This window comes from Nycticebus coucang, chromosome 1 (genome assembly GCF_027406575.1).
Source record: "Nycticebus coucang isolate mNycCou1 chromosome 1, mNycCou1.pri, whole genome shotgun sequence".
Lineage (NCBI taxonomy): Eukaryota > Metazoa > Chordata > Mammalia > Primates > Lorisidae > Nycticebus > Nycticebus coucang.
In genome coordinates this window covers 81,121,478-81,148,851 of record NC_069780.1, presented here as the reverse complement: position 1 = coordinate 81,148,851, position 27,374 = coordinate 81,121,478, and the positions used below count along the sequence as shown (strand labels likewise).

General features: G+C 38.7%; 1 protein-coding gene across 1 annotated transcript; it reads left to right on the top strand.

Moving 5' to 3' along the window:
- The first annotated feature begins 9,519 nt into the window (after positions 1-9,519).
- Positions 9,520-17,473, top strand: FGA (fibrinogen alpha chain). The gene is made up of 6 exons (XM_053583342.1): positions 9,520-9,678; positions 11,826-11,957; positions 12,420-12,603; positions 13,901-14,046; positions 14,608-15,880; positions 16,567-17,473. The coding sequence occupies exons 1-6, from the start codon at positions 9,625-9,627 to the stop codon at positions 17,274-17,276; spliced, it is 2,499 nt and encodes an 832-aa protein (XP_053439317.1). The 5' UTR covers positions 9,520-9,624; the 3' UTR covers positions 17,277-17,473.
- The last annotated feature ends 9,901 nt before the right edge of the window (positions 17,474-27,374 follow it).

The following is a 27,374-nucleotide window of genomic DNA, read 5'->3' as shown; positions in this document are numbered from 1 at the left end:
TATTCAGCCATGAAAATACGAAGACTTTACATCCTTCGTATTAACCTGGATGGAAGTGAAAGACATTATTCTTAGTAAAGCATCACAAGAATGGAGAAGCATGAATCCTATGTACTCAATTTTGATATGAGGACAATTAATGACAATTAAGGTTATGGGGGGGAGCAGAAAGAGGGACAGAGGGAGGTGGGTGGGGCCTTGGTGTGTGTCACACTTTATGGAGGCAAGACGTGATTGGAAGAGGGACTTTACCTAACAATTGCAATCAGTGTAACCTGGCTTATTGTACCCTCAATGAATCCCCAACAATAAAAAAAAAAGAAGAAGAAAGTAAAACAGAGTAATGGAACAGAGAAAAAAAAAGAAAATTTCACTTTTCTTGTAATTTTTTTGTATATGAAATAGGTCTGTGACTGACTAAAATTTTAAGAAAACTGGTCCTTTACCACAAATTCTTTGTGAATCATTGCTAAGGTCTTGTTGTACTTATTCCTATTTTCATTCAGCCTTGCTTTTTTTAAGATGTATAATCTAAGTACTACGTATGTTATAATTTCCCTTGATTTCCTTTTGAACTCAATAGTTATGATTTTTTTTTTTTTTTTTTGTAGAGACAGAGTTTCACTTTATTGCCCTCCGTAGAGTGCCGTGGCATCACACAGCTCACAGCAACCTCCAACTCCTGGCCTTAGGGGATTCTCTTGCCTCAGCCTCCCAAGTAGCTGGGACTACAGGCACCTGCCACAATGCCCAGCTATTTTTTTTTTTTTTTTTTTTTTTGCAGTTTGGCCAGGGCCAGGTTTGAACCTGCCCCCCTTGGTATATGGGGCTGGCACTCTACCCCCTGATCCACAGGCACCGCCCTGAACTCAAGGGTTATAAGGAAAGTGATTTTATTTGATTCCAAAGCTCATGATTTTAAAAGTGGCTATTTTTAATCATTCGGTAAATGTATTGCATTATGGCCAGAGAATATAGTGTTGACGATGTTGATTCTTGGGAGGAGGAGGTTTCACAAATTACTTGGGGACTGAAAAATATCACTGAATTAATTCACCCTATAAAACTATGCATCAATCTGGGTGGTGTCTGTGGCTCAAAGGGGTAGGGCGCTGGCCCCATATGCCAGAGGTGGTGGGTTCAAACCCAGCCCAGGCCAAAAAGTGCAAAAGCAAAACAAAACAAAACAAAACAAAAAAAGGTATGCATCAATCATAGCCATGCTCCAAAAATGATCTACTACACATTGGAAATCTCTATCTTCCTCTTAAGAAGGAAAAAGAACATGCTAAAGATAAGACAAAGAGTTATGGGGCTTGTATACATGAGCTTTGACCCAATGGCAGCGCAGCCACTGGCACACTTCGAGCAGAGATGGTAGACTCGGCTATGACCTGTCGGACACTGCTTTGGGACAGCCTTCTGGGAAGACTAGCTGGCACAGCTGTTAGCTTTTGGTCACCTGAGTTTCACTGGGAAATAGTTGAAGGACCAAACTGAAATAGATACAGGATCATGATATTTAATCATGTCTGTCACAACTGGATAAAAATCATGGTTCCCGGGTGGCGCCTGTGACTCAAAGGAGTAGGGCGCCAGCCCCATATGCCAGAGGTAGTGGGTTCAAACCCAGCCCTGGCCAAAAACTGAAAAAAAAAAAAAAAATTATGGTTCCCAAATCCACAATCCAGCATTCCTGGCCCCCACTCCTATTTTCCCCAAGTCTTGATCCAGATTTTCTTCTACTGATAGCATGAGGTGATCTGAGGCAAATAAAGATCCATCCCTAAATAAATATGAATGTTGACTCTCCCTAAATAAACAGAGTAGGGCAGATTCCACTCTGTGAGGAAAGTGTCCCCTTTCAACTCCTCAGGGACAAATAGTTAAAATGTCACTTTGAAACAATGTGACCTAAAATTTAAAAGACCTTGGACTGAAAATGTTTTCCTTCAAAATTTGCTCTCCTTAGGCCACTGAACTGTAGGAAGGGTCAAAAAAGATACTATACGAAATGGCTTGAGAGATAAAACACAAAGAAAATTCAGGGTTGGGGGGGGTTGTTTGTTGGCATTTAAAAAAGGTACTGCTGCATTCAGTCCCATGTTGGTTAAGTTAGGAAAATAATTGAAAAATTTTAATATTTTGTGCTTTTGTTTTTTAGTAAAGCTTTAATTTTATAACGTTTTCTTATTTACATAAAATTAGTGAAGATACTACAGAGGGTTCACTATCCTATCCCCTAGTTTTCTTCAGTGTTAGCATCTTACATTACTATGACACCTTTGTCAAAACCAAGAAAGCAGCCCTGATACTTGCCTCCTGCCTAACTTTCCTGCTCTATCTGGATCCCATGAATTTTTATACTAATGTCACTTTTCTGTTTCAAGGTCCCATCCGGGATACCACATTACCTTTAGCCACACATCTCCTTAGTCAATTTTGGCCTGCTATTTCTTAGTCCTTCCTTGTTTTGCACGACCTTGACAATTTAGAGGGGTCTCTTCTGCTATACCAGTCATGAATTTTGTAAAATGTCCCTCAGTTTAGGTGTCTCTAACATTCCCATGCATGTTTGTTGATTTTTATCCAAGCAAATTTTTTACCCAAAACCTTCTATAAAAAGTTGGTTTTACTTTAGCATGACCTGTTAAGCTAGATTCTCATTTAAAAAAACATAGGGATTTAAATGGGCTTTGGTAATTAAATTACCACCACCCCCAATCCCCACCCCCGTTTTATATAATTTCTTGTTTGTGGAAATTCTACATGCTTTACAAATGCTAATTCTCTGGATTTCAATAAATCGCTTTTAAATCAATACCAACTGATAGACCTTGTTTGCTAATCTTGAAGAGGAGAACCACAGTGAAACTAGCTGAGCAATGTGCCAAATATACCGTCGTTCATACATGACGTTAGAATGAATCCTCGGTAGTGGTTTTACTTTTCAAACAGTATTTGTGCTTTCATACATGTTCAATTCAAAAAAATTAGTAAATCTAGAGAAAGCACATTATAGGGAAGACAAGTTTATCTTGACAATAGTATTATTTAATTGGTAATATGGTTAAAAAATAAAAAGAAATAAAACAGTGAGAAAATTCAATTCACCACTTTCAACTCTTTGTCTCCCTAGGTCTCTCTTTCTCTCTTTCTCCCTCTTTCTCCCACTCACTCTTTCTCTCTCTCACTGTACACACATACACAACTACTTAGCGTGTTTTAAAATGCTTAAGTAAAAGATGAAAATTATGCTAAGGACAAGAAAAGGATTACCATAATTATTCCTGGGACATGATACATCTTAATCCCCCAAACACTAAAAATATTAAGTATTATATTATGTATATTATATAAAGTGAATTAAGTAGTCAATAATCTGGAGACAATTCAACTCTTCCAAAATAAGGTAGAAAAACTGACCAAGGAAATTTAAGAGAAACACAGTGCTGATTTTGAATCAAGCAAAATCAAAGAAAGCTCCTATTAAACAAAACTCGTTTGCCTCCTCTCTTTAAAAATTTGTTTTTGTTCTTATTATTTAGAGAAAAGGTGTCTCCCAGTTTCCCAGTCTGGAGTGCAATTGCGAAATTATGTGGCCTCAAACTCCTGGCTCAGGTGATCCTGCTGCCTTGGCCTGGGAGAATGTTGACTACTGAGGATGAGAATCCTGCCAGAGTGTGAGATTACAGCCATGAGCCACCATGCCTGGTCCCTCCTCATTTTTTTTTTGCAGTTTTTGGCTGGGGCTGTGTTTGAACCTGCCACCTCCAGCATATGGACCAGCGCCCTACCCCTTTGAGCCACAGGCACCACCCCCTCCTCGCGTTCTTAAATGCAGTTCATAGACATTTTTGTGTATTAAGGAAATTCCCGTCTTTTCTCTACAGCTCTAACTTCCAGGGAAACCACATAGGGTCAGGGTATTGACAGGTTCTGAAAATAAACACCCCATTAGTCACTCCACAGGTCATCCTACCAGATAATTCACTTTTCATAGTAAGTGCTGGGTAAAAACAAACTTTTGCAACACCTTTGAAATGGAACAGACAAGTAGAGATAATAAGATAACATGAAGTTAATTAGCGTCACCAACGTTTTCCAGGAAATCCTTGGTGCATCATTTGCCGTTGTAAAACCTGAGGCAGAAGCCCTGTATTTATAAATGCAAAAGTCTCTTACATTTTTACAATTTAGATAATTCACAATTTAAAAAATAATTTCAGCCCTTTCCAGGTGCGTATTTAATATTATTTTAACAAAGTCGTTTCTTTCAAAGTGCCATTATCTTCTCGTTATTAGAATAATAATAAATGTACAGATTCATGTAAACTTTTATGATAGGAGACACAATAAGCATTTTTCAGAAGCATCTTGCATTTTGAGACCTGAATTAAATTTGACTTTTTAGGGTGGCACCTGTGGCTCAACGGAGTAAGGCACTGGCCCCATGTGCTGGAGGTAGCGGGTTCAAACCCAGCCCCAGCCAAAAACTGCAAAAAAAAAAATTTTTTTTTGACTTTTTAGGGAATATTTTATGCAAAATGTAACAAAAAGCAATGCAAAACTGATATACTACTCTCTGCTTTGTATCCTAACAGCATGCAGAATATAGCTCACAGAATTTTTTTATTGTTTCATATTAAATTAAACCACATAAAATTGTAAATACTCTTTGTTTTGATCTACAAAAATAGCAAGTTTGCATAGATGAATTTAATGCTTAGCTGCATAGCTTATTTGATTTGCTCACCAATTGCAAGCCACTTAAAGGTAAAAGACTAAACCTTATTTGCCTTTCTATCTCAAGCACACAGCATGCAGGACTAGATGGGTAGTATACCTCATGAATGATTGCTATTTATTTATTTTAGATACAGAGTCTCGCTTTGTCATGCATCAGTAGAATGTCGTGGCGTCACAGCTCACAGCAACCTCCAGCTTTTGGGCTTAGGTGATTCTCTTGCCTCAGCCTCCCGAGTAGCTGGGACTACAGGCGCCCGCCACAACGCCCGGCTATTTTTTGTTGCAGTTCGGCAGGGGCCAGATTTGAACCCACCAGCCTCAGTGTATGGGGCTGGCGCCCTACTCACTGAGTCACAGGTGCTGCCCCAATGATTGCTATTTAAATAAGTGAGTAAATGAATGAACTGTTCTCAGCATTCAATAGGTTTGAATTCTAGGATATGGCCCAGGGAAAGACAAATGCTCCAATCAAACAAACGCTGCTGGGTTTTTTGTTGTGTATTTTTAAATTGTATTCACACTTAAATATAGACAATGATGTATTTTATTGTACACAGAGAAGTTGTGAAGAGTAGATGCGGTTTAAAACTGAAACATAGTTATAGAATTTTTATTCATACCATATGTACAAACAAACCATTAAACCTAATAAAAATGATTCTAGTTTTAAGAAGTGAGTTACAAGCCAGAGCACTTTGCTGAGGATGACGGAGATTCTGTTTCAAAAAAAAAAGAAAGAAATCATCACATAACAAATGTTTGTATTCCTGCATTTAAATACGTATACCTTTGTGGAATATTACACTGATTTTAAGAAGATAAATAAATAGAACATCCTTCCCATTAGAACAGGAGAAAAGAGAACATAGTCGTGTCAGGAAAAAAAGGCAAGGCACAGCAGGTGGTAATTTAAACAAACAAACATGTCTGGAATTTCTCAATTTTGTACTTTTAAATATATCTTTATTGTCACATGCTTTTTTTTTTTTTAAATGATACTCCTTGTATCTTTTCTTGCCTATTAATCTGCATGTTGTTCTGTCTAAACAAAACCGGCTCCTCCGTAGCTTACAAGACAGTGCGTTCCTGAGTGGATACCCCAGCCCGGTGTTCAGCCTGCAGGACCAGGCCGAAGACTGCCCCACAAAAGGGCCTTGTTAGGGAATCCTGGCCCTAAAGTCAGAACAAAGAAACTTTCTATTATGAGGCATTGGGCCATTCTAGGACCAATAAAAGCTGCTGTTTCTTGGCCTCTTACTAGGTACATCCAACATTTTATATATACTATTTTATATGTTTTATGTTTTCATAATTTATATTTTCATGACAATCCTGCAAGATAAATACTGTCATCCCATTTTACAGACAAGCAAACTCGCTCAGAGAATTTAAATAGGTGATCCATGCCGCTTAGCTGGAATCCAGGTCATGCACCCCGCAAAGCCCACTATCTTCCACCTGGAGGTGCTGCCATGGTGCTGTGACAGCCTTCCACCCCAACAGACACTGTGTAGCGCTTGGTCTGTGCCTGGCATTGGACCAGGCAGTGTTCTTTGGCCTCATGAAGCCTACTGTGAGGGAGATGTAAAATAAATAACTTTCCAAATGCACATAGACTGGTAGAGGAAAGTACTGTGACGAAAAACAAAGCAGGGTTCCTGGAGTGACCTGAGGGCGGCTGCCCCTCAGGCAGTGTGATCAGAGCAATCCTCCCTGGGGAGGTGCCCTGCAAGCAGAGGCCTGGGGGGAGCAAGGAGAGACACACCGGTGCTGCGGGAGCCCCGGGACACACTAAGAACCTTGGAACCACAGGATAAAGCCCTCAGGCAGCATCCTTGGAAACGCCTTGACATGGCAGCACAGTGATGCCATTCAACAAGTTATCCTCTGAAAGTTGACTTGCAATCAGACTTCGTTCTACCAGCTCACCTGAAGCTGGTTGGCTGTGTGGCAGCTGCTCTGCCACACTGTGCTCACCTCCCCAAAGGGGTCTGGAGGTATAGGGTGCTGTCTTCCCAGGGGGAGCCTCACCTGCCTATAGTGGCCTGGTGCGTGCCAGGCTCAGTCATTGCAGTGACTGTAACCTAGCTTCTCATGGAAACATTGCCTTCTCTAGGGCTCCCTCTTTGCTCTGCAGCTGCTTCTAGAAATCCCAGAGAGCTGCCTCAGGAGTGAGCTTGATTAGACAAGGAACCTTCCTGAGAGCAAGCGTGAAGGTGATCCCTGCCTGGCACCAGGGTTTCATCTCTGTGTAGCAAGCTTCACACGTCTGCAGTGCAAGAGAACACAGGTCAGCTCCAGGACAGTGGCACCCACTACTCATGCTTCCTTGCTCAGAGAAGGCCCCACCCCTTTGCAGGAGCGCATAAAGACCTAAAGTATATTTCAATTCTCGAGTTTATGATCAAGCACAGGACAAGAACACTCATGATGATAAATGTCACTAAGGGTCACTAAGTGACCTCTATGATGATAAGTCACTAAGGGTCCATGGCCAAAGAAAGTATGGAAGAACAAGAAATTGCTTTTCCTTGAGGAGGTTCAATCAGGTACCCTGCAAAATGTCTAGCAAAGGAGCTCAGTAAACATTCAGTAAATATTAGTTGTTATTGTTATCAAGATTGGCTTCACACAGGAAGCAGAATTGGAGGCAAAGTTGCTGGGCGTGGTGGTTCATGCCTATAATCCTTGCACACAGGGATGCCAAGGCAAGAGGATCAATTGAGTTCAGGAGTTGGAAACCAGCCTGAGCAAAGCAAAACGCCATCTCTACTAAAAAGAGGAAAATTAGCTGGATGTGGTGGTACAGGCCTGTAGTCACAGCCCCTCAAAAGGCTGAAGCAGGAGGATTGCTTGAGCCCTGGAGCTTGAGGTTGCTGTGAGCAAGGCTGAAGCCATGGCACTCTAGACTGGGTGACAGAACAAGGTTCAGTCTCAAAAAAAAGAAAAGAAAAGAAATGAAAGGAAGAAAGAAAAAGGGAATTTGGAGCAAGGTAGGATTGCCAGATAAATTGCAGGATACCCAGTTAAGTTTGAATTTCAGATAAGCAACAAAAAATATTTAGTATAAATGTGTTTAAACAGTGCATGAGACATACTTACTCTAACATATATTTGTTGCTTATCTAAAATTCAAATTTAACTGGACACCCTTTTGTAAAATTTTCTAAATCTTGAAAACCTAAGCCAAAGACTTTATGTTAGCTTTATTGAAGTATAATTGACAAAGAACATCTTTATTTATTTAAGATATGCACCATGGTGTTTTGATATATATATATATATATATATATATATACATCGTGAAATTATTATCACAATCAAGCTAATTAGTATATACATCACCTCACATAGTTACTTTTTCTTTTGGGGGTGGTAAAACTTAACATTAACTCTATTAGCAAATTCCAACTATGTAATACAGCAGTGTTAACCGTAACCATTATATTGTAAATAGGTCCCCAGATTATCTTGCATAACTGAAATTTACAAGTCTGGCTTATTTCACTTAAAATAACGTCCTCCAGTTTCATTCACATCCCTGTAAAGGGCAGGATTTCCTTCTTTTTTCAAGGCAGAGCAATAGTCCACATTTTCCTTATGTACTCGTCCACTGAGGGACGTTTTGGTTGTTTCCTTATCATGGCTGTTGTGAATCTTGCTGCAATGAGCATGGAGAGCAGACATCTCTTCTGGATCCCGATCATTTATTTGGCATGCACACTCAGAAGTGAGATTGCTGGAGCAGGTGGTAGTTCTCTTGAGCCAAGAAGAAATTGGACATGAAAGTAAATTGCCATGTCCAAAGGCACAGAAACAGGAAAGAAGTGGTATTTTCATGGCATTTTATGCTCTGCAATAATCGGTAGCCCTTGCTGAGCGCTTACCAAGTGACATTCACTGCGCTGAGGGCTTCACAGCTGTAACTCATTTATGCCTCATAAAAATGCATAGGGTGAGTTATCATTGTCCTTGTTTTTAAGTAAGGAAATTGAAGCATAAAGAGGTAGCTTAACTTGTTCAAGAGCACAGAGCTGGGCAATAGTATAGGTGGGTTTATGAGCCTTAGATGTTGGCTCTATCTTAGGCATTTCCAATAGAGGAAAAATAATCTGTTCAACACAAGCTTATAGAAGGCCTGTAGAACCAGCTGATCACCAAAGTCATTTTTTAAAAGTGCTGTGATCCCAGCACTTGGGAGGCTGAAGTGGGTGGATTGCCTGAGCTAAAAGGTTCAAAACCAGTCTGACCCAGAGTGAGACCCCTGTCTCTTAAAAAATAGCCAGGCACTGTGGCGGGTGCCTGTAGTCCCAGCTACTTAGGAGGCTGAGGCAAAAGAATCACTTGAACCCAAAAGTTTGAGGTTGCTGTGAGCTAAGACACCACAGCACTCTACTACGGGTGACCAAGTGAGATTCTGTCTCAAAAAAAAAAGTCAGGTAACTCTAATTTCCACATTGAGTGAAATATCATTTGCTAAGTGTCTACTTCACAGGGCCTCCCCAGGTAGCCAACCTCCACATTTCTGCAGGTACGGAAAAACTGATGTGTCCCCCTAGCTTCCTTTTTTATTCTCGGAGTCATCCTGTTCCTGCAATGTGGAATCTTCCCCTAACTGCTGGCTAGAGAATCAAATGCTACCTTTGAAATAGCTTATCGGAAGCAAATAAGCCGAGGAAGATTGAGCAAGAATTTGTGGAACTACAACATTATAGAAGGAACAAAGGATGAAGAGTGAACATCCACTGTCAAGCAGGACAAAGATAATGATTAACCCACCCCCCTGCAGATTTAAGCGGCTGGGAGCTGGGAGTGGAGGCAATTCTCTCCTCCAGCAGGAGCACGCCTCATGAGCCAGCCCCACCCTCAGAAAAGATGATTTCCCTGAGGATCGTCTGCCTGGTCCTGAGTGTGCTGGGCACAGTATGGGTATGGTTCCTTTCATTTTCTCTTTTTGCTTTCTCTTTGATATCATTCCACAAAGATCTTGAAGGTCTGAGTTTGCCTGTTCTATGTCCTGACAAACTCTTAGCCCATGCAGGCTGGTCCCTAGATGGACTCGACACCTCGAAAGTACAGGGAAAGAGAACCCCAAGAGGAAGACTTAGGTGGGCTAAAGTGCACCATTCACAGGGAGGCTTGAACCTGTCATTCAGTCCTGCCACATCGTTGTACTTATTGTTATCGTTGTTTAAAGGGGAAGAATTTTTTTCCATCTTTGTGGCTGTAATGTCTTGAGGCATTATTACACTGGTTAATAGAACAAAACATTCTGTGGCAACATTTTTTCTCTAGTTCTTCATTTCTTGTTAGGACAGTTTTTCTGAAAGGTTGTTTTTGTGTTTTTCTCAAGACAAAAGAAAAATCAAATGAGCTGTCTTTGGAAACATCTTTGCAAAACCCAAACAGATTAGTTGATAAAGCAATATGTTTTTTAGAAGTAAATGCATCTAAATAGTACAGCTCCAGAGACCATTAGAGAGACTTCATTCAACAAGGCTTTTGAAACATCCAATTGTATAAAAACATGACAGATATGCTCAAGAAACTCATTACTCCTGGGTAGTTATCCAGCATGTAAATCATTCCCATTGATTTCTTGCTTTTTGCTGCTCATAAACCTTAATATCAGAGAGTAAACAGAAAAAAATAAACAGTTTTCTAATTTAATTCTCCCCCTTGTTGTAAAATAATAAGTAGAATTTTTTGTGGGAAATAAACTAAAATCATTTGATAAGCTGACATTTTCAATAATGCTCAGGTTTCTATTATTTCTCCTGTTTCCCTTCGTGGCATATTCAGTTAGTTCCTGTTTTTATTGTTGTACTATTCTGAAATATGTTTGAATGTATTATTTTATTTCTTGAACAAAAAAATTATATTTACTTCTTTAAATATGCTACTCTTGATTCTCTGAATTATTATGATTATTATCAGGGTGTTTTTTAAAAACTAAGAATGAGACTGCAAATGTTAACTAATTGTAAGAATAAACTATCCCAGATTAAAATAGTCATGACAAAAATCCTTGTAAATTGGTGGTTTAAAATAAATGATAACATGAAGATACAAAGTCTTGTTGGAAGAATTGTGCTATATTCTATTTCACATTCTGATTGCCAACAGAAATATTTAAAATCTGTATTTCTAATTATAAGCTGTTTAGAAAATGTTAGCAATCATAGACCATTATTTTCGTTTTCAGTTTACTTTTTTTTCCATTTCAAATGATAAGAAATTTCCATGAATGAATTAACTAAAAAGCATTTTCAAATCTGAAGGGACCATGTTTGTATCTGAGGTATCTGTTTGTCCCAATTCAGAATCTACCTCTAAAAATCATAGTAGAAACTTGAAGGACTGAGGAACATTCAAGCAAGAAAGTGTGGGTTTTGCAGGAGAAACAGCTCCTTAAAGTTTTTAATTATCTTTTCTATTTGCAGTCATTAGTATAAATAGAAAGGTAGAATCTGGCTAATTTTGTTGTCTCAAGTAATTTTCCTTTTTTTTTTTTTGTAGAGACAGAGTCTCACTGTACCGCCCTTGGGTAGAGTACCATGACGTCACACGGCTCACAGCAACCTCTAACTCTTAGGCTTATGCAATTCTCTTGCCTCAGCCTCCCAAGCAGCTGAGACTACAGGCACCCGCCACAATGCTCGGCTATTTTTTTTTGTTGTTGCAGTTTGGCCGGTGCTGGGTTCGAACCTGCCACCCTCTACATATGGGGCGGGTGGGTGCCCTACTCACTGAGCCACAGGCGCCACCCAGTAATTTTCCTTTCATAATGGACCTTTTAAAAACTAACAATTTATCAAATGCTTATTTAGTGTTTAAACACAGTTAAGAAATTTGTACCTTTTATCTCCTTTAATTCTCATAACAACTCCATAAAATGGGCCTTAGGATTTTCACTGAAAGATAAAGCGGAAGCTTGTGGAGGCCCCAAAGCTGCTGCCCTTAATCTCTGTGAGAACCCTTCTCTTCCTTGGGACTTGTAGGCATACCAGTTTCTCTTGCTCTTCTGGTTAATGTCGCTGTCATTCTCTTTTGTGTGTGTGAATGAATCTTTAAAGACTACGGATACGGATACCGATGAAGGCGATTTTTTAGCTAAAGGAGCAGATGTGCGAGGCCCAAGACTTGTGGAAAAACATCAGTCTGCCTGCAAAGATTCAGACTGGCCCTTCTGCTCTGATGACGACTGGGTAAGCAATGGGCCAGGGCAGCAGGAGACACCCTCCTTGTGGTGGGACACTGGTTCACAAGCTGATCCAGTAGGTCCCAGACGTTTTTCTAATAGAGTATCTAAAGGCTCCTTTTATGCTAAATAAAAGACAACAAATGAAAAGGAACCTAAGAGGAACCAGGAACATTGTTTAATCACTTCCCTACTCTGGATCCTTAATGGGACAAACACACTGGATTTTAGTTGCATACTCAGGTTGATAGTAAGACTCTGAGCACCATGGCCTCAGTTGCCTAGGACCATTTATGGTTAAGTGGATCTTCATTCCAGAATTTTTCTATGACTTCTAATTACTACTTTAAGCCAGTAGACAATCTGAAGAGGTGGGTAGGGAAGCAGTGAGGGGATACATGGAAACCTGCAAAATTGTTCTGGATCAAAGAGAAAGACCCTTACTGTAACTTTCCCCCTTTACTTTCAGAATAACAAATGCCCTTCTGGCTGCAGGATGAAAGGGTTGGTTGATGAAGTCAATCAAGATTTTACAAGCAGAATAAATAAGCTCAGAAATGCACTATTTGATTATCAGAAGAACAATAAGGATTCTAATTCATTAACCAGAAATATAATGGAAATTTTGAGAGGGGACTTCGCCAAAGCCAATAGTAAGTATTACATATTTAGTACTTTGAGTTTATAGCAAAAACAACAAAAATTCTAAATAAATACAATTGCTGCTTGTAACCACTGCAATTTTCTTCCTAAAGTACTCAGTATAGAAACACATGCCTCAGTGATATCTGTGAATTTTAAGGAGTATTTTTTTGTGTGTGTTATTTTTGCAAAGTAAAACAGGATAGCTAGTTTAAAGTCATAAGGTATGTTAGAATTTTGGATTGAATACAAGCAGTTAGGTTTATTCTTTTCAAGAGCATATACTGAAAATTAAATGCGCCTGACCCCTTGCACTGATATACATTTTTTTTTATTAAATCATAACTGTATACAATGATATGATTATGGGGCATCATACACTCACTTCATAAACCATTTGACACATTTTTATCACAGTGGTTAACATAGCCTTTCCGGCACACACTGATATTTTTGTTCCTATCTCAGAGAGGAGGAAATTGAGAGGTGAAAGACCTTGCTCAAAGACACAAAGCTGGGAGTTTAACCCCCAGATTCTGCTGAGCTAATTATATGGATTTTCAAACTTAAAAATACAGAGTCATGTCATGTCTGTCTCCTAGGGAACTCATCAAGGCTCAGAAACATTGTACTTGCTCTGGACATGGGTAGCAAGCCTAGTGAGGCCTCAGTCCCCTGAAGCCTTGCTTTGATCCTTTCTGCCTTCAGGAGACATTTTACTAATTTAACATCAATGACAGGACACTAGCTGGTGTGCGAGTGATCTGTTGACCCAAAAAGGCTTAGGAACAATTTTGAAGTCTATAGATGGGAAGAAAACCCCTGAAGTAAGAAAATCCAATAATACCTGCAAGTCCTTGATTAAAATATGATAAAGTAATTGGAATGCAATCAAACCAATTATTTTAACTCCTAATTGTATCTTTAAAATCCCAAAGAAATTTCTTCTTTTTTCTCATTGGGGTTAACAGTTACTAGTAGGACATCGTAACTGACATTCATGAATACTACAGGACATAGCACTATCCAAAAATCAAATGCCTAACAGGTTTGGAACTCACAGATTAAACTATAATTAAATTATACCCCAAAATATCCCCAAATAAAATATGTAAATATTTATAAGGACTTTTTTTCCTTCCTTCCTTCCTTCCTTCCTTCCTTCCTTCCTTCCTTCCTTCCTTCCTTCCTTCCTTCCTTCCTTCCTTCTTTCCTTCCTTCCTTCCCTCCTTCCTTCTTTCTTTCTTTGCTGGCAATTAGAGGCCAGTCACTCAGCAGCTACTTCAATACCCATATTTTCTATTTCAGACTATGATAATGCATATAACCAAGTGTCTGAAGACCTGAGAAGCAGAATTGAGGTGCTAAAGCGCAAAGTGATAGAAAAAGTACAACATATCAAACTTCTGCAGAATAATGTCAGGTCTCAACTGGTAGAAATGAAACGACTGGAGGTAAGTATGTGGCTCTGACCCCAGATTCCCTCAGTTTTGAATAGCAGGGAAATAGCAGCATGCAATGAGTGCCTCCGATACTGTAGTGTACAGAGGAAAATGTTATATCCATTATCTACCTAAAAGTAGGTATCGTGTTCCCTATTCTACAGATTCAGAAAAAGGCACAAAGATAGTAAGTTTCGAAAGCAATTGTACAGTTGCTGTCTAATTCCAAAGGCCTTGACACCACTACCATGCCTCTGAGTCTTTGGCTTTAGGCTTACCAAGGATGCCTTAAGTTAGCATCTCTCCTTTCAAAGGGAACAGCACCTTAGTCTTGATCCACTCTAAGGCTAGGATGAATCCAAATAGCACCCACTGCTTATCCCAGCCACCCTTGCAATACTCATTCTCTCCTCCCCTGTGGATGCTAGATAAGTAGAAAGTACAGATTTTTAACTGGTAGGTTTCCGAGTCAAAGGAGTGAAACCAGTTTCAAAAGAATTAGCTTCCAAGGGCTCAGTAGACATAGTTTATATATATCCACCTTTTTTCTTTATTTTTCTCCCCTCTCTCTAGGTGGACATTGACATTAAGATCCGATCTTGCAAAGGGTCATGCAGTAGAGCGTTAGTTCATCAGGTAGATCTAAAGGACTATGAAGACCAACAGAAGCAACTTGAACAGGTCATTGCCCAAGACTTACTTCCCTCGAGAGACAGGCAACACTTACCACTGATAAAAATGGACCCAGTGTCAGACTTCGTTCCTGCAGATTACAAGAGCCAGCTTGAGACAGCCCCTCCAGAGTGGAGGGCCTTGACAGAAGTGCAGCAGCTGAGAATGGTGCTAGAGAGGCCTGATGGAGGCGAGAATGACCGGGGAGATTCTGTGCCTCATGGCACAGGATCAGAGAGAGAAAGGCCCAGGAAACCTAGTAGTGCTGGAAATTGGAACCCTGAAAGCTCTGGGCCTGAGAATACTGGGAACTGGAAACCTGGTAGCTCCACATCTGGTGGCACTGGACCCTGGAGCTCTGGGAGCTCTACATCTAGTAGCACTGGACAGTGGAGCTCTGGGAGCTCCACATCTGGTGGTACTGGACAGTGGAACCATGGAAGCTCCACATCCGGAGGTTTTAGGCCAGATAGCTCAGGCTATGGGAGCTCCAGGCCCACAAACCCAGACTGGGGCACATTTGAAGAGGTGTCAGGAAGTGTAAGTCCAGGGACAAAGAAAGAGTACCACACAGGTAAACTGGTCACTTCTAAAGGAGAGAGAGAGTTCCTGACTGGGAATGAGAAGGTCACCTCTGGTAGCACAGCCACTATGCGTCGCTCATGCTCTAAAACTGTTACTAAGACTGTTATAGGTCCTGATGGAAACAAAAAAGTGACCAAAGAAGTGGTGACCTCCGAAGATGGTTCTGACTGTGGTGAAGCCACAGAGTTTGCTGGCCTGGGTAGCCTGGATGATTTCCGCCTAAGGCACTCTGACGAAGCTGCTTTCTTTGGTACTTCCTCAACTGGAAAAACATTCCCAAGTTTACTCTCACCTATGTTCAAAGAGTTTAACAGTAAGACCCAGTCAATGGATTCAGTACCTGACACCTTGACAGACTCAGAGGGCACCAGCTCTCGTCACTTTGGTATGTCTGAGTTTCCTTCCAGTAGTAAAACTTCAAGTCACAGCAAGCTTGTAACCACTAGCACCGTCTACAACAAAGGAGGCTCCACGTTTGAAACCAAGAGCTATAAAATGGCAGATGAGGCCGGGAGTGAAGCTGGCCTGGAAGACCTCAGAGGAGCTCAGGGCACCAAGCGAGGCCACTCGAGAGCTCGCCCATCCAGAGGTATCCACACTTCTTCTTTGGAGAAGCCTTCTCTGACCCCTTAGACTAAGTTAATTGTTTTTGCAAAGTGCTCCCAGAGCACCCTGGGCTTCTTTCCTAACTCTCTGTGATATTTTACTGAAATTACATATTTTCGTTTTTGTTTTTTTTATGCTAGACTGTAAGTTCCACAGGGGCAGGGCCATTGTTGATCATGCTCATTTCTGTATTCACAAATGCTTAATAGTGCAGAGAGTCATCACTCAATAAAAACGTGTAAAATGAATGAATGAATTCTTCTGAAAATAGATTTTTGAGTTTATTTAAATCAAATCCTTTTACCATTCCAAGTGTGTGCTGTTGGTATTATCAGCCAATTGATTAATCATATTTTTAATGTGTGTCTCAGTTGACATTTAGATCAGTTTAAAAACAAGTTGTATCAATGCTAATGGATGCTTAGCTACCTTTGCGGGTGATTGGCTATTAGTATGTGCAAGTAAAATTCCAAATCCATTTGAGAAAAATTCCCTTTGCAATTTGCAGGTATAAATAAATTCTATCCTAAGTGCATCCTTTCCTGAAGAAGGAAGGAAGGAAGGAAGGAAGGGAGGAAGGAAGGAAATATTTGCCTTCTTTAATCTGGACCTATCTTTGTAAAGTTAAGTGAGAGTAACTTTTTCCAACCAGCTTAATTTTTTTTGTAGACTGTGATGATGTCCTCCAAACACATCCTTCAGGTGCCCAAAGTGGCATTTTCAATATCAAGCTACCGGGATCAAGTAAGATTTTTTCTGTTTATTGCGATCAAGAGACCAGTTTGGGAGGATGGCTTTTGATCCAGCAAAGAATGGATGGATCACTGAATTTTAACCGGACCTGGCAAGACTACAAGAGAGGTTTCGGCAGCCTGAATGACAAGGGGGAAGGAGAGTTCTGGCTAGGCAATGATTACCTCCACTTACTAACCCAGAGGGGCTCTGTTCTTAGGGTTGAATTAGAGGACTGGGCAGGGAAAGGGGCTTATGCAGAATATCATTTCCGGGTGGGCTCTGAGGCTGATGGCTATGCCCTGCAGGTGTCCTCCTATGAGGGCACAGCGGGGGATGCTCTGATTGAGGGCTCTGTAGAGGAGGGAACAGAGTACACGGCTCACAACAACATGAAGTTCAGCACCTTTGACAAGGATGCAGACCAATGGGAAGAGAACTGTGCAGAGGTCTATGGAGGAGGCTGGTGGTATAACAACTGCCAAGCTGCCAATCTCAATGGCATCTACTACCCTGGGGGGTCCTATGACCCCAGGAACAACAGTCCTTATGAGATTGAGAATGGAGTGGTCTGGGTCCCCTTTAGAGGAGCAGATTATTCCCTCCGGTCTGTTCGCATGAAAATCAGGCCCCTGGTGATCCAGTAGGCTGACAGGGTGGGATGGGATCCGGAGAGTTCTGCTTTCTTTGTTTAGTGAAGTGGAGAGAAAATAAGGAAAGTAAAGGAGTCAAGATTCTTTACAGCTTGCCAAAAAATCCCAGGTGCTATTTCATTATTCTTTGTACTGTAGCTAAATGTAACTGAGACATGGTAGTGCTTTGAAAAATAAAGTTATATGAGTTTTTTATCTTTAAATAGCTCTGTGGGTTTTGAAATTTGTATAAAAATATACCAAGGAGTATTCAGCACATCAGGAAGGAGGAGCCAGATGGTAGCTCCTCTCTACAACTTAAAAGACATTGGCTTGAAAACGTCTCTTCCCATATCAAAGTCATAGACGACCATTGCCAAGTAAACAAGTCATTTTTCTCACTTGATTTGAGTTGTTTTAAGTTAAAATTCACTGAATTGAGCAATGGCTGACCTTTGTAGAAGAATTTACAATTTACCAAGTGTGTTCATGTCTTGTGTTATCAAGCAAAAATCCAGGAAGGCAGGAGAAACATTCTTTCCTAACAGAATGGAAATCTGTAAAATCACTAGCCATCATAAGGCACACAATTTTTTCCCAGTATCTAGTCAATTTCTTGAAAAAAAAAAAAACACTTAAAAATTTTAAATATTTATAAGTATTTCAAAATCAGATATAATTCACACATTGATAAGTAATCCTCCCAGCATTGATCTGACTTCATTTTTCTAGCAATCATAAACTAACTACACTTTGTGATACGCTAGTTATTGTTAAAAGTAACTCATTAGTTTGAAAACAGCTTAATAAATATGAACTCTACTATTTTCATGAAATTGACAAATATTGGTCAATATTTTATTTGATCTAAGTTGCATCATCAATCTTGGTGGCTTAGGCTCCCAATTATTTATTACTACTTTCAGTAAGTACTACTTTCTATTTGCCCTTGAGGCTCAAAGGAGTAGGGCACCAGCCTCATATGCCAGAGGTGATGGGTTCAAACACAGCCCTGGCCAAAAACTGCAAAAAAATAAAATAAATAAAATAAAATCCCAAACAATCCTGTACTTCATATTTACTCACATAGCTCCTATCCCAATGTAAATTGCATCATTTCTCCCAGGCAGGAAGGAAGGAAAATGGGGGAAGGGAGGGAGGGATGGAAGAAAGAGGCTAGCGCCAGGGGCCAGGGCCTGGGCAGCAGAGGCGAGGGGGAAAGGGAGCATAAAAGCTTGCAAATGAATTGCATATGAACCCAATATGCTTGCATTTCCTTATGTGAAACTGTAAATCCTTGATATGAATATGCGATTACATAAGAAATTCTTTAGCATTAAAAACTTCAGTTTTTTCAGACATCAGAACTCAGCAGGGTCTGGATCCCCACTGCAGTCACACTCACTCATGTGCCTCCACAGGATTTTAGCAGACACCAGGAAATATTGTCTTCCAGAGAAGCGCACTATGTAGGAACAACTGGGTCCCAGAATGAAAGTGATTGCGAACAGAAAGGACCATTCATTTCTGATTTATGTTGAAGATTCTGAGCTTATCAAAGGATTAAATAAACTTCTTTTAATTTGATAAACAATAGCCCATATTAGCAGAATCATAATAATTAGAGAGAGTTTGGTTATGAGAAAAGACACCAGACATCTCTTTTCCGTTTTACCCCATCTTCAACCTGCTTTTCTATTTCCCTTCTGAAATTAATTATTAATTCAGCTGATCTGACTCTCATTCACTCAGAAGCCTGCTTCATCTTGATTTTCATGTCATTACTACTTTCTTGAAATCTCTCTCCTGAAGTCAACAATAACTTTGTAGTTCTAAATGTAAGGTCCTGCATCCAAGCTTCTTCATACTTCACTTTTTTAAACATCTGCTGTTACTCTACAGCCATCCTGCCTCTTGGATCTTTTTCTCTTGGGTTCTGGTATATTATTTTCTTCTTTTTCAGTCTTTTGAACTGGTCATTTCTTCTCAGATATTAAATATAAGGGTCTGTCTCTGTGATAACAAAAATACTGGCCTGTATCAGTTAGGATTAGATTTGGCATATGTGGCTTCAAGAAAGCAGAAACTTGTTTTTTGTTCACAGAAGGGTCTACAGAAATGTGTCCCCATAGTCTTCAGGAAGCCAGCATCCTAATCAAAGTCTTCCACTCCCCACTTCACTTCAGACATCAGAACTCAATGGTATCTGGATCCCCACTGATCCTTCCAGCCTGTTCATGGTCAAACATCACATCTTGCAGCAGTCAGAAGGAGGGAGGACAGACAGAAGGGGACAGGAGTACCTTCTCCTTCCATTCTTTCTTGGATGTACTTCCATATGTATCTTTTTAGCCAGAACTTAGTCACATAGACAAACCTAGTTGCAGGAGAGGCTGAGACGTTGACTTTTATCTTGGGTATAAGATTATCCTAATTAAAATTAGGACTCTGCTAATAAGAAGGAGGAGGGTAGACATTGAGGTCTGCAATCACCAGTGTTGGCCAAACCATCTTATCATGCTCCACGTGAGTATGTTTTCTCCTCAGTTGATATGACACTCGTCACTGCTTCCACTACCATCAATAGCTTGAAGCAGGAGAAAGACATTAGGTTAAAACTCCTTAGCTTTGCATATGAACTCTTTCACAAATCAGTCCATTTTCAACCTGTGCAATTATTCATTATACATGTCAATGACACTAAATTTCTCACTGGTACTGGAATACCAGTTCCTTCAATGATTCTGTCCTTTAATATATTACCTAGAAGACACCATTCTTGCCTTTAAAAACAGCTCAAATAATATTGCTTCTGTGAATCTTTTTTCCAATGCATACCATAGAATGAATTGGATTATCCTCTGGGCCCTCATGGTTTTTGTTCGTATCACGAAAATAGCATAGTCTATTTCTAACTCTAACATACTTATGTTATTGCAGCATTAGATTGTGAATTCCTTTGGGCCAGAGCTCATTTATGTTCTGTCCTACGTAAGAATGTCTGGCCCACTCAAAGATAATACAGATAAGCTTTAAGTGTTTCTTTAAATATTGTTATGATTTTAAAATTTTATATTTATGTATTCAATTAACATAGAATTTATTGTGGGCGGCATCTGTGGCTCAGTGAGTAGGGCGCCGGCCCCATATGCCGAGGGTGGTGGGTTCAAACCCAGCCCTGGCCAAACTGCAAAAAAAAAATAGCTGGGCGCTGTGGCGTGTGCCTGTAGTCCCAGCTGCTCAGGAGGCTGAGGCAAGAGAATCACGTTAAGCTCAAGAGTTAGAGGTTGCTGTGAGCCGTGTGACGCCACGGCACTCTACCCGAGGGCGGTACAGTGAGACTCTGTCTCTACAAAAAAAAAGAAAGAAAGAATAAAAAAGAATTTATTGTAATATGTTATAGAAAGTTTATGTTTGTTTCCTTGTAGATGAATAGCCAGTTCTACTAGGATCATTTATTAAATAAAGCATTCTTTGTCCATAGAATTAATGAGTCAATTTTTAAAAAGTTTTTTTTCTTTGGATCTATATATAGACTCTCTCCTGGCTTATACTTCCTTGCTCATATTTAAAGAATAGCTTTTGGATAAAATATGAAATAGTCTTACTTTCATCCCCCACATTTTTTCCTTTTTTTTTTTTAGTCTAGAAAAATTATACTTTCAATATTTACCTTTTTTTAATTCTAGGGGCTGAGAAAAGTCTTTCTTAATCTCAAATTTTCTTATTTTAAAACCGATTAGTTACTTTTTTTAGGGGGACAGAGTGAGTCATCTTTTAATTATTAAGTTTCCAATTACTGTATAAACTTTGTTAGTTTAGCCAAGTATTTTGTCCTATTTTAGAACTTTTAAGGTTTTCTTTGTGGACCAGTATAGCTTAATGTTTTTTAAATATTTCACAGGCAAAAGGAATGCATAGTTTTATATTTATAGATTACAAATATTCTAAACTATGATGCTTATTTATTTATTTATTTATTTGAGACAGAGTCTCACTATGTCATCTTCGGTAGAGTGCCGTGGCATCAAAGCTTGCAACAACCTCCAACTCTGGGGCTTAAGTGATTTTCTTGCCTCAGCCTCCCAAGTAGTTGAGACTACAGGTGCCCACCACAACACCCAGCTATTTTTTGTTGCAGTTGTCATTGTTGTTCAGCTGGCCTGGGCCAGGCTCAAACCTGCCAACTTCAGTGTATGTGGCTAGTGCCTTAACCACTGTGCTACGGGCGCTGAGCCTTATAGTATTATTTAAATATTCTTTACCTTTTCCTATTTTATCTAATTGATCTATAATATTCTGAATATGTGTGTCTTTATATTTACATAAAACATATATGTTTGTATGTATGTGTCCGGATTATACAGCAAGGTCTCACCCCATGATTCTGTGTGTGTGTGATTTCTGCACTTCAGAAATTTTATTTTGTATGGTCAGCATCTTCATTACCCAGTATATGCAAGACGTGACTATTATATCTTCTCTATGGATTGTACTTTTTATCATTACATAATATCCCACTTTTTCCTTCTTTCTCTTTTTGGAATTGAATTCTACCTTGTCACATACAGGGAGAGCCAAAAAATGTATATACATTTTAAGAAAGGGAAAACTGCATTAAAATTTTAATACTCGATATATACTGATAACATGCGTTATCTTATTGTCTCTTGTATCTATTATAATTGCAGAAGTTCAATGTGACTTGAGTATTACAATTTTAATACAGTTTTTTCCTTTTTTAAAATGTGTAGATATATATTTTGGCATCTTCTGTATTAATATTGTCATCACTCCTGATTTCCTCTGTTTTGCATTTGCCTAGATATCTTGACATGTCATTTATTTTCAAAATTTTTATCACTTTATTTAGAAGAATCTCTTAAACTAACAGATGAATTTATAAACACAACTTTATTTTATGTGCACTTTTTAATTTTATTGTCATGTCCTCTCTCCTTAAGCCTTGCATGTCCCTTTATTTTCAAAGTTTGAAAGATATTTTTTCACTTTGAAAGATTTTGTTATGATAACAGGTAACTTATTAAAACTCAAGTGATCTTACTTTTACTTTTACAATATTATTGTTTCCTCTTGCCTTAACTTCTGCTCACATACTCATCATGGACTTTTTGTTTTAATCTACAAGTTCTATTTAGGTTATCCATTTTGAAAGAGTCCTTAGTAGAATAAATGAAATGAGTGAATGATTGAACAAAATACATATGAACTTGAAAATTTTTCCAGGAAAGTACATGGTTTTAAAGATTTCCTGCTAGAGAGAAATACATTAAATTGGGGATTTTGACCCTGAATCAGGAATATAAAAACATCCAGCTACATATTAATTTCACACCTAGGTAAGTCAATCGCCATCTTTAAACCTGAAGGTGTCTTTGTTACTCTTCTTTAGTATGCCACAGTACACCAGGAAAATCTCTTATTTATTTGTTCTTTTCTTTTTATTTTCTTAAGGGCTCATATGAGTTTCTTTTTTATTAACTTAATTTTTATTAAATAATATCTGTATACATTTATGGGATACAATGTGATGATTTGATATACAATGTGGAATGTTTAAATCAAACTAATAAACATAAGCATCACCTCGCTTGCTTCTGTGGTACCACATTTATAATATACTCTTAGTTGTTTTGAATTGTACCTTTGCACTATGTACAATAGGTGAGATCCTGCCAAATACCCTCCCTCTACTGGCCCTACCCCTCTCCTCCCCTTTCTCTCCTCTCCCCTCTTTCTTTCTGGACTATCTTTGTATTTTATCATTCATATGAATGTGTAAGTGTTCATACATTGGTTTCATAACAGTGTTGAGTACATTGGATACTTTTTTCCCCTTGAGATACTTTACTTAGATGAGTATGTTCCAGCTCCATCCAGGTAAACACAAAAGATGTAAAGTCTCCCTCTTTTTATGGCTGCATAGTATTCCATGGTATACCTATACCACAATTTGTTTATCCACTCATGGATTGATGGGCACTTGATTTCTCCGAAGATGACAGGTGCATGACCTGCAAACACATGAAAAACTGCTCATCATCTTTAATCATCAAAGAAATGCAAATCAAAACCACTTTGAGATATCACCTAACTCCAGTAAGATTAGCCCACATCACAAAATCCCCAAACTGCAGATGTTGGCATGGGTGTGGAGAGAAAGGAACACTTTCACACTGCTGGTGGGATTGCAAACTAATATAGCCTTTTGGGAAAGAAGTCTGGAGAATTCTCAAGGAACTAAAAGTTGACCCTGCAATATCATTACAAGTATCTACCCAGGTGAACAAAAATCATTTCACAAGAAAGACATTTGCACCAGAATGTTTATTGTAGCCTAATTCACTATAGCCAAGTCGTGGAAGCAGCCTAAATACCCATCAACCCATGAATGGATATTTGTTCTTTTCTTAATTATAGTAACTTCATTTTATAAAGAGTATTTATTTATTGATTTATTTACTTTTTGTTGTTAAATTGTAGCTGTGTACATTACTGCAATCAAGGGGTACAATGTGCTGGTTTCATGTACAATCTGAAATATTCTAATCAAACTGTTCAACGTAGCCTTCATGGCATTTTCTTAGTTATTGTATGTAGACATTTGTATTCCGCATTTAGTAAGTTTCACCTGTACCCATTCTAAGATGCACCGTAAGTGTGGCTCCACTCATTATCCTCCCTCCACCATAACCTCCCCCTTCCCTTCCCCTCTCTTGGCCCTTTCCCCATATTCTTGTGCTAAAGTTGGGTTATAGCCTTCATGTGAAAGCTATAAATTAGCTTCATAGTAGGGTTGAGTACATTGGATACTTTTCTTCCATTCCTGAGATACTTTGCTAAGAAGAGTATGTTCCAGCTCCATCCATGTAAACATGAAAGAGGTAAAGTCTCCATCTTTCTTTAAGGCTGCTGTATACCATAATATTCCATGGTATACATGTACCACAATTTGCTAGTCCATTCGTGGGTCGATGGGCACTTTGGCTTCTTCCATGACTTAGCAATTATGAATTGGGCTGCAATAAACATTCTGGTACAGATGTCTTTGTTATATTGTGATTTTTGGTCTTCTGGGTATATACCTAGTAAAGGAATTATAGGATCGAATGGCAGGTCTATTTTTAGATCTCTAAGTATGCCAAACATCCTTCCAAAATGAATGTATTAGTGTACATTCTGACCAGCAGTGTAGAAATGTGCCCTTTTCTCCACATCCACGCCAACATCTCTGGTTTTGGGAATTTGTTATGTGGGCTACTCTTACTGGGGTTAGGTGATATCTCAAAGTAGTTTTGATTTGCATTTCTCTGATGATTAAGGATGATGAGCTTTTTTTCATGTGTTTGTAGATTGTACGTCTGTCTTCTTTAGAGAAGTTTCTCTTCAAGTCCTTTGCCCACCCTGAGATGGGATCACTTGTTCTTTTCTTGCTGATATGTATGAGTTCTCTGTGGATTCTGGTTATTAAACCTGTATCAGAGGTATAACCTGCAAATATTTTCTCCCATTCTGAGGGCTGTCTGCTTCCTTTACTTACTATGTTTTTGGCTGTGCAGAAGCTTTTTAGTTTGATCAGGTCGCAGTAGTGTATTTTTGATACTGCTTCAATTGCCTGGGGAGTCCTCCTCATAAAATATTCACCCAGGCCAATTCCTTCAAGAGTTTTCCCTGCACTTTCTTCAAGTATTTTTATAGTTTCCTGTCTTAAGTTTAAATCTTTTATCCATTGAGAGTCTATCTTAGTTAACTGTGAAAGGTGTGGGTCCAGTTTCAGTCTTTTACAGATCGCCAGCCAGTACCATTTGTTAAATAGGGAATCTTTTCCCCACTGAATGTTTTTAATTAGCTTGTCAAAGATCAAATAACGATAAGTAGCTGGATTCATCTCTTGGTTCTCTATTCTGTTCCAGACATCTACTTCTCAGGGTTTTTTTGCCAGTACCATGCTGTTTTGATCACTATCGATTTATAGTACAGTCTCAGGTCTGGTAGCATGATTCCTCCTGCTTTGTTTTTATTGCTGGGTAATGTTTTGGCTATTTGAGATTTTTTCTGATTCCATATAAAATGAAGTATTATTTTTTCAAGATCTTTAAAATATGACAATGGAGTTTTAATAGGAATTGCATTAAAATTATATATTGCTTTGGGTAGTATAGACATTTTAACAATGTTGATTCTTCCCAGCCATGAGCCTGGGAAGAATTTTGATAATATCCAGCATTTTTCCATTTGTTAACATCTTCAGCTATTTCTTTTCTTAAAGTTTCATAGTTATCTTTATAGATATCTTACATGTCCTTTGTTAGGTATACTCCCAAATATTTCATCTTCTTTGGCACTACTGTGAAAGGAATAGAGTCCTTGACTGTTTGTTCGGCTTGGTTATTGTTGGTATATAAAAAGGGTACAGATTTATGGGTGTTGATTTTGTAGCCTGAGACATTGCTGTATTCCTTGATCACTTCTAAAAGTTTTGTAGTAGAATCCCTAGTGTTTTCCAGATATACGATCATGTCATCTGCGAAGAGTGAAAGTTTAATCTCTTTTGACCCTATGTGGATACCCTTGATCGCCTTTTCTTCCCTAATTGCAATGGCTAAAACTTCCATTACAATGTTAAAGAGCAATGGAGACAATGGGCAACCTTGCCTGGTGCCTGATCTAAGTGGAAGTAATTTCAATTTAACTCCATTCAATATGATATTGGCTGTAGGTTTGCTGTAGATGGCCTCTATTAGTTTAAGAAATGTCTGTTCTATACCAATTTTTTTAAGTGTTCTGATCATGAAGGGATGCTGGATATTATCAAAAGCTTTTTCTGCATCAATTGAAAGAATCATATGGTCATTAGTTTTTAGTTTGTTTATGTGCTGAATTACATTTATAGATTTATGTACATTGAACTAGCGTTGAGACCCTGGGATAAATCCCACTTGGTCGTGATGTATAATTTTTTTGATGTGTTGTTGGATTCTGTTTGTTAGGATCTTATTGAGTATTTTTGCATCAATATTCATTAGTGATATTGGTCTATAATTTTCTTTTCTTCTTGGGTCTTTCCCTGGTTTAGGGATCAAGGTGATGTGTGCTTCGTAGAATGTGTTGGGTAACATTCCTTCTTTTTCTATATTTTGGAACAGGTTTAGTAAAATAGGTACTAGTTCTTCTTTATAGATTTGGTAGAATTCTGATGTAAAGCCATCTGGTCCCAGGCTTTTCTTTTTAGGAGATTTTGTATAGTTGATGCTATTTCAGAACTTGATATAGGCCTGTTCAACATTTCCACTTAGTTCTGGCTAAGTCTTGGTAGGTGGTGTACTTCCAAGTATTGGTTGATTTCTGTCAGATTTTCATATTTCTGAGAGTAAAGTTTCTTGTAATATGTGTTAAGGATTTTTTGAATTTGAGGAGTCTGTTGTTATTTCACCTTTACCATTTCTGATTGATGAAATTAGAGATTTTACTCTTTTTTTCCTGGTTAGGTTGGCCAAAGGTTTTTCTATTTTATTGATCTTTAAAAAAACACCAACTTTTGGATTTATTGATCTATTGTATAATCCTTTTGTTTTCAATTTCATTTAATTCTGCTCTGATTTTGGTTATTTCTTTTCTTCTTCTGGGTTTGGGGTTGGAATGTTCTTCCTTCTCCAGTTGCTCGAGATGTCCCATTAAGTTATTAACTTCTTCTCTTTCCGTTTTCTTGAGGAAGGTTTGCAATGCTATAAATTTCCCTCTTAGGACTGCCTTTGCAGTATTCCAGAGGTTCTGATAATTCGCGTATTCATAGTTGTTTTGTTCCAAAAATTTGGTGATTTCCTTCTTAATCTCTAGCTTTTATGCTTTTGTATGGGTACGCAGATTCCTGTTGTTATTGAGTTCAACATTTATTCCATGATGGTCTTAGAAGATACAAGGAATAATTTCTATTCCTTTAAATTTCTGAGGTTAGATTTGTGGCCTAGGATGTGGTTAATTTTGGAGTATGTTCCATGGGCTTATGAGAAACATGTGTATTCAGTTTTTTGTGGATGAAATGTTCTGTAGATCTCTGTTAAGTCCAGATGTTGAATGGTTAAGTTTAAATCT